The sequence below is a fragment of the Agelaius phoeniceus genome, chromosome 1 (genome assembly GCF_051311805.1).
Source record: "Agelaius phoeniceus isolate bAgePho1 chromosome 1, bAgePho1.hap1, whole genome shotgun sequence".
In the NCBI taxonomy this organism is placed as follows: Eukaryota; Metazoa; Chordata; class Aves; order Passeriformes; family Icteridae; genus Agelaius; species Agelaius phoeniceus.
This window is the reverse complement of record NC_135265.1, coordinates 102,043,489-102,058,841: the sequence shown is the minus strand read 5'-3', so window position 1 is coordinate 102,058,841 and position 15,353 is coordinate 102,043,489. Positions and strand designations below refer to the sequence as shown.

At 39.6% G+C, this 15,353-nt stretch overlaps 1 protein-coding gene across 3 annotated transcripts in view; it reads right to left on the bottom strand.

The window, feature by feature from the left end:
- PIEZO2 (piezo type mechanosensitive ion channel component 2) overlaps positions 1 to 15,353 on the bottom strand; it is a 286,565-nt gene that overhangs the window by 81,514 nt on the left and 189,698 nt on the right. For all 3 annotated transcript variants that reach the window (XM_077184102.1, XM_054635188.2, XM_077184105.1), the window contains exons 9-15: positions 12,573 to 12,704; positions 11,460 to 11,498; positions 9,983 to 10,121; positions 9,519 to 9,655; positions 7,206 to 7,442; positions 2,143 to 2,266; positions 319 to 566 (exon numbers count right to left, since the gene is read on the bottom strand). In XM_077184102.1, the coding sequence (XP_077040217.1) occupies positions 319 to 566; positions 2,143 to 2,266; positions 7,206 to 7,442; positions 9,519 to 9,655; positions 9,983 to 10,121; positions 11,460 to 11,498; positions 12,573 to 12,704 (1,056 nt within the window). The remainder of the gene's footprint in view (positions 1 to 318; positions 567 to 2,142; positions 2,267 to 7,205; positions 7,443 to 9,518; positions 9,656 to 9,982; positions 10,122 to 11,459; positions 11,499 to 12,572; positions 12,705 to 15,353) is intronic.

Genomic DNA, 15,353 nt, shown 5'->3' with positions numbered 1-15,353 from the left:
ACCAGCTGTCATAAAAACTGGTGGCTATGTAGAATGTGCATAGACTCAGAATTTTCCACAAAGGTTCCAAAGCTTATGGTGAAGTGGCATGCCAGAGGTGTGCATTGTATCTAATTTACATGCACTTTGCCTGTCACTATAACCAAAAAAACAGAGGAAAATTAGTCTTAATCCCTTCAAATGGTCTTATTCTGTTGTGCTTAACTAAAGAACAAGTTCACTGTTAATGAATTCTATTTGGAGCTACTTTATTACCAAGCTAAAAGTACGAACAGTCCTATTCAAGGATAAAATTCAGTTAACACAGTTCTCCCTTACCTGGTAGAGGGCCACACAGAAGAGGAACAGTACCATGTAGATGATTTTGTACATGACAATTGTACCCTCAAAGCTGACAAAGAAGAACATGCCCCCACAGACGTAAATCCAGTACTTGATTAACATAGCCATCACCAGCTTCCCCAAGACTTTCATAATATCCTGTTCATCCTCCTCCTCTCCCTCCTCCTCCTCTTCCTTCTCCTCTTCCTGTTCTTCTGACACTTCTCCCTCCTGCGACTCCTCTTCTGCAAACACAGAGTCACATTTGGCCTGTCTCTTCTGGGGACTTTTAGTAAGAATTTAAATGGGTGGAAAGTAAAATCTCTGCACACAACACAGAAACTTAAAACTCAATATTCACAAGAGACTGTAATTCCTAATCATGCATGCCTCCAGAGCAAGGAAAAGGGTTTTAACTTTGTGTGAGCTTAAACCTGCTGCTGGAGCCATAGGGCACATGGCTATACATCCTTACCAGACACCCACCTTCTCTTTGTCTGAAATGTCAGCAGCTTTAGTGGAAAATTAGAGCTTAAGGGTTGCATAATGGATAACAGCCAAAACACTTTCCATATACTCTTATACTATCGAGTAAGCAACCTTTTGAATTGGAAAACAAAGAGACCACCAGCACCACCAGAAACCTCACGAGTTTAAACTCTCATCTCGAGTTCCAGCCTCTTGTCTTGAGCTTCATCCTTTAGATAATATTGTGTTTATCCTCAAAAACCACAACCAAGGGAAAACATTAACATAAACCCAAAGAAGCTTAAAAAATAGAAGTGCTGCACTAACACTGCAGTTTTTCAAAAAAGCTACCATTTATCCAGGTTTTTGTGCTGCACCTGGGCCAGAAAAGAAATGCTGCTTTGGCCTTATGAAGAGGTCAAGATTCCCCAGTTATTAACCTTATGAAGTATGTGGAGATTAGGGTAAGTGACCCCCAGCAGCAAATACATGTGCAAGTACCTAGATAACAGGGCTTGCCAGAACCATAGTACAGTTGTTTTTCCTTCCACTGAGAGCAATATTGAAACTTCACCATCAAAATGCTTGCCCACTCCTTTTGTCCCACTCACCATCCCCCTCCTCAGGCTCTTGCCTTGAAAATCCTTGTAGTACAGCTTTGACATTGATCAGATGTTTTACTGAGACAAGGCTTGCAATTAATCAGAGACAGAACAACATCACTGCTTCCAGGGCTCACTTTCTGCCATTTCAGTGCATTGAACTTTTTCAGTTTAACATCCAGAGAGAGAGAGAGAGAGGGCAAGGAATATTTGAAGGAACATGTGTCCATAGCAAAAGGAAGAACAGGTCACTGAGTTATTAGGCAAGCTGAATCTATAAAAGTAAACTTTGCTCTCAGGTGTGCTTGAGCCCCTGCACTGAAAAAACATATCCTTTTTTTCCCACTGAAATTTGTAGTTTAACTTCTGTGTCTGTAAAAGAGTTTATGCACCAACACAACTTTCAAGGAATTTAGCAACTTTTCCTAGGTAAACTCATCTCCTGTGGTTAAACTTTAAGGCAATTAATCCCCTGGTTTGAGTTGGGAACACAGCAGTAGACTGATCATTTGAAAGTTTCATGATCTTTCTGAAATGAGTCATTTTATAACCTTCCAGTAAAGAACATTTTATATGAAGTTCTAAAGTTTAAAAGTGTTTTACTTCTATAGCTCAGAGATAGCTGCACATAGATTTTGTAATATCTTTCTTAGCTAATAACAGATACCTTGCTAATTGCTTTCAGCATCAGAGAAATGCAGTAACTGGAACTTCTATCATGACTGAAGGACTAAATTGGATCTGGCTTTACCTTTTTCTTCATTTTCTTCACTTCCAACTTTGACCTCAGATAAAGTAGCTTCTTTTAGCCGAAGTGCTTTCTGTTCAGTGAGGTGTTGCCTAAGCAGTAGCCAGAAAGTAATTGTGAAAAGAATCTGCAAACAAAAATCAAAACAAAACCAACAGACTAATTGTATATCCTATGTCCTACTGATACAAGCATAGGTTTTCACAAATTTTGCATGCCTTTGTTTTCTCTGTCTCTCAGAAAATGGCAGCAATGGCAGCGGTGTCAAAGTGCATCTTATGGCAAGTTATGTTATTTAGGAAACATCCTGCATTACAGTCAACTTGGCTTCATTTGCACATTTTCATTTCTTAAAGATATTCACTTATATGCATCTATTCCTACCCTGTTTTATTCAGTTTTTAACTACTGTCCTATAAGTTTAGGGATCTTCTTATTATGCCTTGATTGATATAATTCCCATTTGTTGTGTTTTTGTTCATTTTTTACCCTTTTTTCAGGGAAGAAGCATATGCAAGAGTGTGTTGTCATTATCATGATTTTGTACATCATAAATATTTTGATTTAGGAGGTTTGTTACTTCAGGTGCTTAAACACAGTTAATTTAAAAATCCATTTTTTTGGTATGTCTTGCAGTTACAGAAGACCCAGTTAATGGAATATGCTTTGTATTTGCAACAGTTAAAAGAGCTGAGATAGCTCTCAATTCTTTTAAGAGCTTCAAGAGATGTTAATTCAGTAACAGCAGGATACCTTAGAAGTAAATGGATTTCTTTAATGAAGAGTGCAATTCTGTGTGTTGCAAAAAGCTACATTCAACAGCTTGCAATACCAAGAGTTGGACAAAATTTAAAAAACATGATACCTGTTGTCACACACTTGATTTTATGTTTGCTCTCTGCAAAGTTTTTGCTAATTTCCCTTCACAGAAGGAGACTTATTTCACTACATAGCTAGAAGAACAGAAAATTTCAAAGAAGAAGCACGTAAGAGCCAAATATTTGCACACAATAGAATGGCAAGGCCAGTGGTACAGTGTATTTTTTTTTCTAATGCACAAGACCTTGATGGGGAAAAAGATTGCTCCCAGGAGATGGCTTTTTTATTGACATTGCTGCTAACACTGAGCCATGGCAGCAGATTGTCAGTCTGTGTGACTTGTCACAGTTCCCCAGATACCTACTGGAGCTCTAGCTTTTCCAACACAAACCTTTGATATTGTAAAACACAGACTTTCTTCTGCAGTGATTAGCTCTGACTTCCTGCCACATTTACTCCCTTGTTCTACTCGGCATTTCCACAGCCAGAGCTGGCTCTAAGAAAAGTCTTGAAGGGTTGCAGATGAAAGAAATGCTTTTATTCACCTTTTACAGTATAGATTTTATCTTATTTTCAGACCAGGAAACACATATAGCATGCAGACACTTATGCAGAGAGAATTACAGTACACTTTCTGCAGAATACAGCATCTAGTCTCCATTTAAATTCAACCATTATTCAAAGGACTTTAAATTAGGAATAAAGAGGGGTACAGAGTTACTAGTAGATAAACTGCTAAAGAGAGACTGATGGACAAGGCTAACAAGCAAAGGGTGCCTGGGGTGATGTGAACAAAAGGAAATACATAATCAGCAAAACAGGGCTTATGCAGGGTCACTGCAAGCATTTGTATATATAATCAAGGCAATTACTTCAACACAGCCTTACAGGGAAACCTGCCAGATTCTTTCTGGGAAAACAGCATGTCAGGTACCCCTCTCAAGTGCCTGTAAACTTGAGCCCTGCAGCATGGTGAACAAACCCAAGCAATCAGAGATCTCTGTGCAGGGCTGTGTTGCTCTTGTTGGGATGAGAGAGACAGGGTGTGATGCCTTGAATAATTGCCATACAGAGCTACAGGCTCCTTAGGAAGCACAGGCCTGAAAGATGCAGAGGTGAGGTTGGGATTTGCACAGCAACAGAGCTGGAATGCATAGACTCTGCCTGCATGCATAGACTCTGCCTGGCCATGCATGCTCAGACATGGTTAGAAAAGTCAAGCCTGAAACTGAGTTTGGCAAGGCACATCAAGCAACAAGATTTGCTTCTGTACATGCCTCAGCAAAAAAAAGGAGGCTAGGGAAAATCTAGGCCCTGGTGAGTGGGGCGAAGGCCCTGGTGACACAGGGCATGGAAGAAACTGAGGTAGCAAATGCCTTCTGTGCCTCAGCCTTTGCTAGCAAGACTGCCCTTAGGAAACACAGTTCCTGGAGACCATGGAAAAGTCTGAAGCAAGGATGAGTCTTCCTTTGGTGGAACAGGCTTGGATCAGGGAATATTTAAAGAAAGTGGACGTACATAAGTGCATGGGTCCTGATGGGATGTGCCTAGGAGCTGGCTGGTGTCACTAGTAGAGGTTACTCTCAATGATATTTGATCAAACATGGTGATGGGAGAATTGCTGAGGAAAGGAAATGTCACTCTTCTTTTCAAGAAGTTCAAGATGAAGGATCAGGCCTGGACAACCTCACTTCAATCCCTGGGAGGGTGATAGAGGTGAGATGTTGGAAAAGGCTTCCTAGAGAAGCAGTGGATGCTCCATCATTGGAAGTGTCCAAGGTCAGGCTGGATGGAACTTTGAGCAACCTGATCTAGTGAAAGATGTCCCTGCCTATGGCAGGGGGTTGGGCTAGATGATCTTGAAAGGTCCCTGCTGATCCCAAACCATTTTGTGTTTCTAATGTGATGGAGGAGCTAATCCTGAAAAACATTTCCAGGCAAATGAAGGATGAGAAAACCATCATGAATAGTCAGAGTGTATCTGTTCAGAGGAAGCTTGACCAGCTTCATAAACTTTTATGATAAAATGACTGACCTGGTAGATGAGAGGAGAGCAGCAGATACTGTCTCTTAGACTCCAGACAGAAACTGTCCCCCTTAAGGTGGTCTGGGGGAAGCTGATGGAGTGTGGGCTGGATGAGCAGTGAGCTGAACTGAAAACTGACTGAACAGCTGAGCTCAAAGGGTGGTGATCAATGGCAAAAAGTCTACTTGGAGGTCAGTTATTAGCAATGTGCCCCAGGGGTCAATACTAAACCCAGTCTTGTTCAACATCCTCATTTTTAATCCAGATAATGGGGGAGAGTGTACCCTCACCAAGTTTACTGATAACGCACACCTGGGAGGAGTGGCTGACCCACCAGAGGGTCATGCTGCCATCCAGCAGGACCTCAACAGGCAGGAGAGAGGGGCTGGAGAGAGGGGCCAGGACATCAGGGCTTTCAACAAGGTGATGTACAAAGTCCTGCACCTGGGGAGGAAGAACCAGCTCATGTACCATTAGGTGTTGGGGTCCAATCAGCTGGAGAGTACAATCAGCTGGTGGACAACAAGTTACAACTAAACCAGCAATGTGCCCTTATGACAAAGAATGTTAATGGCTGCATTAGGAGGTGTTGACAGCAGGTTGAGGAAGGTGATTCTTCTTCCCTACTCGGCACTGAGAGGTGAGGCCACAATTTGAGTGCTGTGTCCTGTTCTGGCACCCCAGTACAAGAGAGATGGATCTACAGGAGAGAGTCCAGCTGAATGGCCATGAAGGGACTGGAACATCTCTCCTATGTAAAAGAAAAAGCTCAGGAGGAATCTCATTCAATGTCTATATATATCTAAAGGGAGGCGTGAAGAGGCTGGAGCCAGACTCTTTTCAGTGGTACCCAGTGATGGGACCAGAGGCAATAGGCACAAATTGAAACATGGGCCATTCCCTCTGAACATCAGGAAACTTTTTTTCCTGTGAGGGTAATTGAGCACTGGCACAGGTTGCCCAGGATGTAACAAGGGTTTCCACTCATAGGGATATTCAAAAACCATCTAGACATGGTCCTGGGCAATCAAGATGTCTCTGCTTGAGAGTTGGACCAATGACCTCCAGAAGTCTTTTTTGGCTTCAACTATTGTGTGATTCTGTGAAAGCTATGGAGTACATTTAATTCAGCTTAAAAAACCACATTAAACACCTAATGGCTTTATGGATGTGGCCAAATCACCATATACACACACCAACTTCTTGACAGTATCTGTTTTTAGACAAGATATTTGATGATATAGCCAATAAGAAATAATATCAAAGGGAATGAAGTATTAAGACAGTTAAAATTCCTTAGAGATTTATGAAGTCATTAAAAAAAAAAGTAAAACTTCTCTTGCAGAACCCCTTGAGCTTTATCCTTCTTACCAAACTAGCCCTACTGTTACAAGACAAATAATATAGCACTCACTAACTTTCAAATGCATTAAAGACCCAGGAATGGTTGTCCAAAAGGTATTGCCAACAAGGAAGATGTCATACAGAATCAACTTAAATTGTAATTAGGGGTCACAAGGGAAGTGATCCACTTAGCACAAGGGGAGCAGTGCCAACTAGATGCACTCCCTGAGATGCCCCTCTTGGGTGCTCTAGGAAAAAACATCCTCTTTTTGCTCAGTCCCTTCTCCAGGAGAAAAATTGCAGAACAAAATGCTTTTTCAAGACATTAAAAAAAAAATCTATCATGCACTGGGGTCAGCAAATTCTCTTGGTTCTAACCTAAAATGGACTTCAACTCATGCTGATTCAGGTGTAAGGATAAAGAATTAAACCTCAGCCACCCACTGCTATGTGCTGCTGCTTGTGCCAAACCATTAGGGAGTGAGTAGTATTGGTAATTGCAATGACAACACAGTTCCAGTTGCCATCACAGTCACAGACAGATCTGACATCCCATGGGTATTAATCTAGAGAATCAAATAACATCTGGTTTTGAATTCAGTTTATAAAACCAAGCAAGTGAGAAATTTCAATCCACCAAGTACTTTCTACAGAACTATCATGAAAACCTAAAAGGTGTCTGAACCATTTGCTCTAGTATTAGCTTAATATGCAAGAAGCAGTTTTCTGAACACTCTTTCTAATGACTTACCCTTTACTTTAGAATTGCTGCTGAATACTGTAGATGCACTCTTAAAGAAATGTCAAGAGATCCATATTTTTATCACAATATACTTTGTGGTTTCATAAATAAATCTCAGCTGTTTGTTACACTTACCTTTGATGCCAACTCCCCAGGTTCTTTTCTTTTTAAAAAACCAGATACTTGAGGAAGTTCATCATTCTTGAGCTCAATACTCCATATATACTGTAATATTAGCAGTAAATTTCCATAAAAAACCATGAATGGTGAACTGATCATGGCGTATTTCCTTCGGTCCCGAATCATCCACAATGTGCAAGACCAGATCAGTAATACAAAAGTCAACCAGCTGTGATATGTGATGCTCCATGCCTTGTGGAAGGAGGAAAGAGAGGAAAAAATGTCCACAGATGGATTCAGGAACAGCACAGATGCAGATTTCCAGTTACACTTCATTCACATATTTTAATTTTCATCAGACTCTCACCCACATTAATCACCTACTGGACCAGCTTAAATAAACCCCTTGGAGAACCTGCAGAAAGTAGATTCTGAGGGCAAACCCTTGATGCATTAGCTGCACTTTGTAAGCAGACTCATTGCCTCCCATTACACCAAACTAAAAGAGATGGAAAATAAAAATTCAAGTTTGAGCACAGAATTTTTTCTTGCGAAACAGCAGCAAAGAATTCAGAGTAGGAATGGCAAAACCAAATCAATGGGTACTGCATTGAAGGCCTTTGACACCGTTACAAAACATTAACTCAATACTGCTCTAGCTTTTGTGGAATCAGTTTAAAATGGAAAGCTATGGTGTGCACCCACCCAACCTGAAGACCATTTAGTCTACAGTAACTGTGGTAGATTACCTGAATACTCAACAACTACAGAACATTTTCTACAGCTTTCAGAAGTCTGTTTTTGAAAACTTCTCTATTAAACACTGAAGAAAAGGATTTAGGGGGTTTAAGTGTTTTTTATCTATATTATATTATTGATTTAGGACTAAATTTAGCTGTGTATCTGCTGCTATAACTGTGGAGAAACTGTCAATAAAGCATTAAAAAAATTATTAAACATTAAGAATATTTCTATCAGGTTAGTTTAGCACTCCAGGAAATTGTGTCTTTTAAGGGTATGTGAAAAACACTGATATGCTACTTCTCCATCCTTGTATGAGAAAATAGCTTACACTTTGGCTGTAGTATAAACGGAATTTCCATTAGAGCATACCACAAGTAAATTCATAAATTCATTTGGATCACATAAAATCAGAATATGTCATGAAGATAAAAGCTAGCAATAAACTACAAGTAAGTTCTTCAAATATATAGTCTCCTTTTATATTGAGAGATATAACCCTGGGACTTAATTAAAAGGGAAATGCAGACCTGGTCTGATAGGTGTCTCTGCCCAAGGCAGGGGGTTGGAACTAGATAACTTTTAAAATCCCTTCCAACCCAAACCATTCTATGATCCTTAGATCATAGAAGTACCTGAGTTTAAAAAATAGGAAAAAAATTAGTGTCAATATGAAAATAACTAACTACTTGCTGATATCTCAAAATGCATAAATCCAGATCCATATTTTGCACAAGGAGCCTGCCTTATTTACAGGGGAAACTTTTTCTGTTAAAAGACAGCCAATAAAGTTTGAAACTTTATGCAAACAAGAGGCAGCCAAGGTAATTTGTTTTACTGTTTTTAATGCAAAATTGGGCCAAGAAGCTTTATGGTTAATTTCATCATAGTTGAAACTTCTCCAAAACAGTAAAAGCAAAGCTTGCATTGGGAATATAGAAAGACATCTAATCATTATGTGGAAACCTTGGTATAATGCAGCTCAAAGTATTTGCAACAAGTAGGCTTAAAAACAAGCAGCAGCATGAAAAAGAGAAAGACGGGTAATAAATAAAACAACATGAAAGTCTGCCTTGGCACAAAGTTGTATTTTCCTTGAGATCTTTCTGTGTCAATACAGGAAACCAGACTTTACAGATCCTTTCTTCTCAGAGAGTCATTGGATGCATGCATTGCCTGAATTAGGAACCATATTTTTACAGTTTTCTATATCAGTATGACATACATTAATTTTACATGTAAATTTTTGAGTGGTGCAAACACATGACAAACCTGCTTGTGTAAGAGCTTGGGAATCAATAGAAAACTGAGACCCAGTGGTTTTTTGGTATTCAACAGACAACAAAGCCTGGGGCTCTCAGTCCTGGAAATGTGTTGTCCTATTTAAAGGTGTGCAACAGTCCTAGGAATTATACATTAATAACCTAAAATGGGCTCAAAATTATACAGACACCATCTTCATATTTTTTAAGCCTGATACTTGCTGAAAAGACTTGCTGAAAACCAACGAATGAGACTACTTTCAGAAAAACATGGAGAAGATACTTTCATAAAATCAGCAGCATTCTTTTTGTTGCTAGTACTTACCATCATAGCTATCAGAGCACAAATGTAGCTTTGTTTCATGATAAATTGAAACACAGAGACTAGGGCATGCAATTTAACATTTTCCTTTTCCTCCTGAGTAACCTCCTCTTCTTCTTCTTCCTCCTCCCCTTCCTTTTCTAAGTAGAAAAAGAAATTCTTATTTGCAATCCATGCTGGTGTAAATATAGTACATGCATCCTCTCCTGAAATTACTTTGCTTGCAATCACTCTGATGTCTACTCCAAATCACTGGGTTGGTAGGCAAAGTATTCTGGATGGTAACACTTAGAGCCCAGTTTACAAAACTGTTGTATGGGTATCCATCATTGCAAGGTGACAGCAGTTATTTAATTTAACAGGCCAAAGAGCTTACCAAAATGACAAGAAATGCTACAGGCAGTGACTGGAGATACAGAATATGAAAAACACACGGAAAAAATGACAATTCCTAGGCCATTTACTACCTGACATGCCATCTGAGGGCTCCCACTTGTACTGTGGTGTGGAGTACACGTCTGCTTTGGCTGGGCCATTTTCTAGTGGCAGTGCAGGGTGGATGGTGTGATAGTCAGCAGGGTTCCCGTTCACTGTCACCAGCAGCACCTGCCAGGACACCGGAGAGAGGCAATGCATTTATTGTGGCTCTTAGAGGACTGGGACTCCTACTTCTGTGTTTTGCTACTCTTGGAGTGCCAATGTTAAAAGAGGTTAACAGGCAGCTGCAGTTACTTCCAAGAAACTGATATGTTATAGTCGTGTTGCATGCAAGAGTAACACAGAACAGCTTCCAAAATTTATCGTCGTCAGATTTTTATGTCATACCAATAGAAGTAACTTAAAAATCATTCTTCTTCTTAGGCAAACTACTTCATCAGGATTTTCAGACTTCAGTTCACATCTAGTTATTTCCAGTAGTTATTAAAAGAATGGCTATAAATGACTTTCCAATTTGAATTTTTAGTGGTGAGATCTACGTTTGCAGCTGTTAATAAAACCACTTGTGGTAGTCATTGTTATTGATTGCACATTTTTGTCACTTAGTAGTGCTAATTCAACACTTTTTTCATTCTTTTATACTTGTGACTTCAATTTCAGCCCTTGTGCTTGTTTGAATAAGGGCTCCAGCAATCACAACCATCAATATCTTTCCTATTGGCAGAAATTCACACATGCTGTGGGTGAGTGATGGCAATACGTGCTCAAGACTGACTTCTGCTCAGGCTGTGAGACAGGAGCATATCTTGCTTGTCAAAACTATTCGCAGGCATGTGCAACAGCCTGTGAACTGTTTCAGAATAGTATCTGGGTTATGTTCAGTCATATCCAGCTCCACCAAGTACAGGCTGTGGAGCATGTTTAGATTAGGCTATAGATGCTCCTAAAATTCATCTTCATCTCCATTCTCCTGTGGGTGCTAAACAGAGGGGACGTTTCTGCTTTCAGAGTCTGCTAAGGTCTATAGCAGTCAAGATAAATGGATCATTTGCTGTCTGTTCAAATAAAGACTTGGATTTTCTGTAATCTGCAAATTGAATGCATATGTGCTGTCGGTCATGCGTTAAGGGCCTCAGCATTCCAACACGAATGAAATTAAAAAATATAGCAAAGAAACTAAATCAAATTTAAAGGTGGTTTGCATTAGAAAGCATATTTTCATATCTTATTCAAACCCAATGAAATAGCAAAGATCGTTTGCCAGTTGGTACTACTACAAGCAGCTTAATTTCAAGTGATCAATCAATCGTTTCTCAGGGAAATAATTAAGGAAGCAGAAGACAATTACATTTAGGGTAATCAAGATTATAGGGTAAATGGCAGGTTAAGCATAAATCTAGAAGTTTTACAAATGTCATCTAAGGTTTTATCTGTAGGTGTCTTTGTTGTCTGTATTACACACATTGAGAAGAATTGCAAAATTACAAAGACTAGTAGTATACTAACATCCGATGGCTTGTATTCATCTTGGGTCATTGACAGAAGCTGCAAAAAGCAATGCAAGAACAAATTATTACAGAAGCACAGCTCAAGCATTAGTAAGTCTGACTTCTTGAATACATGCATGCATATGTGCTGACTTTTGCAGATTTGCACCAAGAAATTCAGAAAGAATTCTTAAAAAGTCAGCAGAATTGTACAATACCATAAAATTGTATTCAGTGTGCCATAGCATTGACATAATTTTACTGTATGCTCCTGTGAATTTTAAACCAGAACTGAGAAGGTTGCATTGAAATTTTGGATGCTAACTCAAAGAATTAATCAGTATTGCATTATACTGATTAACTGCTTTCTAATGTCTTTCTAATGATCCAATGCTTAAAAACTAAGTTTTTAAACAATCATTAGAATTACTACAATTATAAAAATAGTTCCAATAAAATGGTGATGCATAAAATACAATACTTTATCCATTTGCCAGCTCCTTTCCCATTACTATTATTGTAGTGGATTTCTTGGGGCTTGAGTATATGTGGCTTAAGTATATATGAATATTCATATGTCCCAAATTTGACAATAACTCAACAAATGAAATTTTGTAGTGCAGCTGGTGGAAATAGGTGGTAGAGAGCTGGACCCTTCCAGGATATTTTACACAGCTGCCTACACTGCCCTGCTTTGTATCTTCAAGAAGGACACCAGTGTGCTTAGGAGATAATCTGGCAGTCCCCAGTCACCAGTGATGGTGCTAATTAGTAGCTACAAGGCAGATCAGATCTTTACACCAGGTTTAGCTCTCTGACAGACTTTCTAGCTGGTTTGCTCAAAGATAATGGCCCCAAGCCAAAAGCCAAGTCCTACACTTCTTAAATGTGGAAACTAAAAACATGCAGCATGCTTTTCATTTACATCCTTACACTGGCTCCTGGTTTTGTTTCATTCAGTTTTACAAAATATATTCCTATCCTACTCTACCATACAGCCTTGATTTTTATATCAATCAGATATTTTATCTGATTTACATAATCACACATGGAGATCTTACTTGCAAGTTATGTTAACACTGTAATTCAAAGTAATTGTGCAATGCAGAGACCCTTCCCCCTCCAGTCTTACTTTTCTTTCATCGGTTGTGTAGTGGCTTGCATACCACAGACTGCGTCTCCTCTCTGCTGTCATTGGAATTGGGCTGCAGGGAATTTCTTTGTCATCCTCCCTGCTGACAGATTTCTCTTCATCAGTTGTCTGCTAAATGACAACAAATAACAGCACTAGCTGTAGCTCTGTAAATATAATCTTAGTAGAGGAACTAACTGAAATTTCCCTCCCAGCTGGTGTTCCCTCTCCAAAGCATGTCTGAAGCACCTTTTAATGACTAATTAACCATTATTAGCCATATTACCCATAATTAGCCACCATTAGTGGTTGATAACTTGGTTTATGGTTGATCACTCTGAGATGACATTTTCAGAAACAATGACAGCTTTTCTATAACTGCTGGTTACATGACACCAGAATTACACAGACCTCCAGGCACTACCTTAGTTTACCATATAATCATACCATAATCATAAACAAATACATAAAATAGAAAACCCACAAGGTGCAATGTCTAATTTTCAAGGCAGTGTATTCTATTTCAGCATTTTTGACCACTGTTCCATAATATGTTTGCTGACAAGCCAATAAGATAAGGACTTGACAAATGGAGCACAAGATGGGTGGAGAATTAGCTAAAGTGCCTTTCTCCAAGTAGGGTAAAGGCTCAAATACAAAAAGGTAGATTGCCATGAGTGGAACTTCTCAGAGACTGGCATTAGGTCTAGTCCTATTCAAAACTACCTAGATGGAATTGCACTCACACAAAATTTGTGAATGATAAAATTTGAGAACTGGGAGGAAGATAAAATAAAATTTGTGAACGGGCCAGAATAAAGACTCACCATCCAGAGATGGGACACCAAAAACTGCACGAGGTTTAGCAAAGATAAAGTCCCGGAATAAACGCAGCTGGAATAAATGCACATAACAGTAAAGGCTGTGGACAGACTGTGTGGGAAGCAGCTCTGTGGAACAGGCTCTGGTGCACAGCAAGCTGAAAAAGAGCCAGCAGTGGACTGCACTCCAGCAGCAAGGAAGGCAGACACGTCCTGGACTGCATCAGCCAGAGTGCTGCCAGCAGATCAAGGGATGTGATTATTCCACTGTGCCTGGCAAGTGTCAGGCCCTACCTGCCACGCAATTCTGGCATCCCCAGTTCAAGAGAGACACAGAAAATCTGGACAAGGTCCCACAGAGAATTGTCAAGATTATTAGAGGCTTGGAGAAGCTGAAGGATGCAGGAATCAGGTTTTTTTTTTTCCAATTTACAGCAATAAAATTACAGTTTTAGAGAAGACAAGGGTAGTCTTCTCACAGGGAGAAATAGTTATAGGAGAGCAGGCTAAGGACATAATTTGCTTCGGGGAAACAACTTCTGAGTATTAAAAAGAAATTAAAAATGATATATATAAATTTTATATCTCCACCATGAGAACAATGAACCATGCAAAGATTTGGCCCTGGAAAACCTAATCTGAGGCCCTGCTCTCAGAAGAAGTTGCTTCACATGACCTTCCCAAGTTCCTTCCAACCGGGACTGTCCTATGACTCTGTGACTGTCTCTAATCCACATGGTTTATTTCTCCATCTGAGATGGCAAGTGTTATCACTAAGCTGAGGAGGAGTGTAAACCACAGTGGGTTACAGCTTCTCTTTGATCCCCACCAGAGCCCTTCCTGCACTGTTCCTCCTGAGCAGCAGCTTGCTGGTGGCAGCTGTTCTCATTGCTTAGGCAAAATCCTCTGATGTAATAGAAGAATAAATCAGGGTGCTGGGCAGAGGTCTGCACAGCTACCCATGAGAACAGGACATCCAAACATCCCAGCTCATTTTGAAACTCTCCTCATTCCAATCCTAGCAGCAAGGTCCTATTTTTTACTTGACTTAGATAAGCAATGATTATTAATTTAGTTTCACTTCTCAGAGGAAATGGTAGCACATTTCACATATGATTGTATATTTGTATTTGATAGCAAAAGGGCATTCCTAGCAAAACTGTTAGATGAAATAAACTGTTTCTGTGCTTAAAATACTTACCACTGCCATTTGAAACTTTAATATAAATATGAACCATAAAGAACTGCTTATCAAAGGCATTTAGTTTGGCACAAGGGTGACAAAAACAATACAAAAGACCTAAGACACACACAATCATTTTAGTAAGATATTTTTAGCCTTAGACACAACAGGGAAGGGTGAGAAATCTTGTTTTTCCTTTCTCAGAGGAGGAAGAAAAGTCAGAAAACACAATATTAGCCATACAAGCACAGCTTGTGAGAGTCCTTTGACTTGCCTAATTTTTCAGTTCTTCCTCAGCAACTCCTAAATACCTTTTAATTCAAATAATTATAAAAGTTTTATAAGAGGACTCTACATTCAACTGCTGTAGCTCTGCTGGCTCCTGTACTATTACTTACCACTCCCAGCACAGAGTGAATGGGCTCTATTCATGTATTCAGCACCAGCAGTTACAACTGTGAGCTGAAATCTCCAGAGACAGATTGCTTTTTCTTATTTGCAGAGGTAGAATTTCACAAGACTCACTGTTAGAAGAAGTCAGGATTGAAACAGCAAGCAAAAGAAAAGCAAATCTTCCACTGACTGCCACAGCCACTTTGCATGAGTAAGATCCATTCAGAGAATCCCATATGGAGAGCATACACTGAAATTTCATGCATGCCATACTCTGGCACTGTGGTGCACACACAAAAAACTGAACCCTGAAACTGGAGATTTGAAGTGGGAGGTGTTTCTGTAAAATTGTTCATCACCTGCAGCATTTAGAGACAGTCTCAA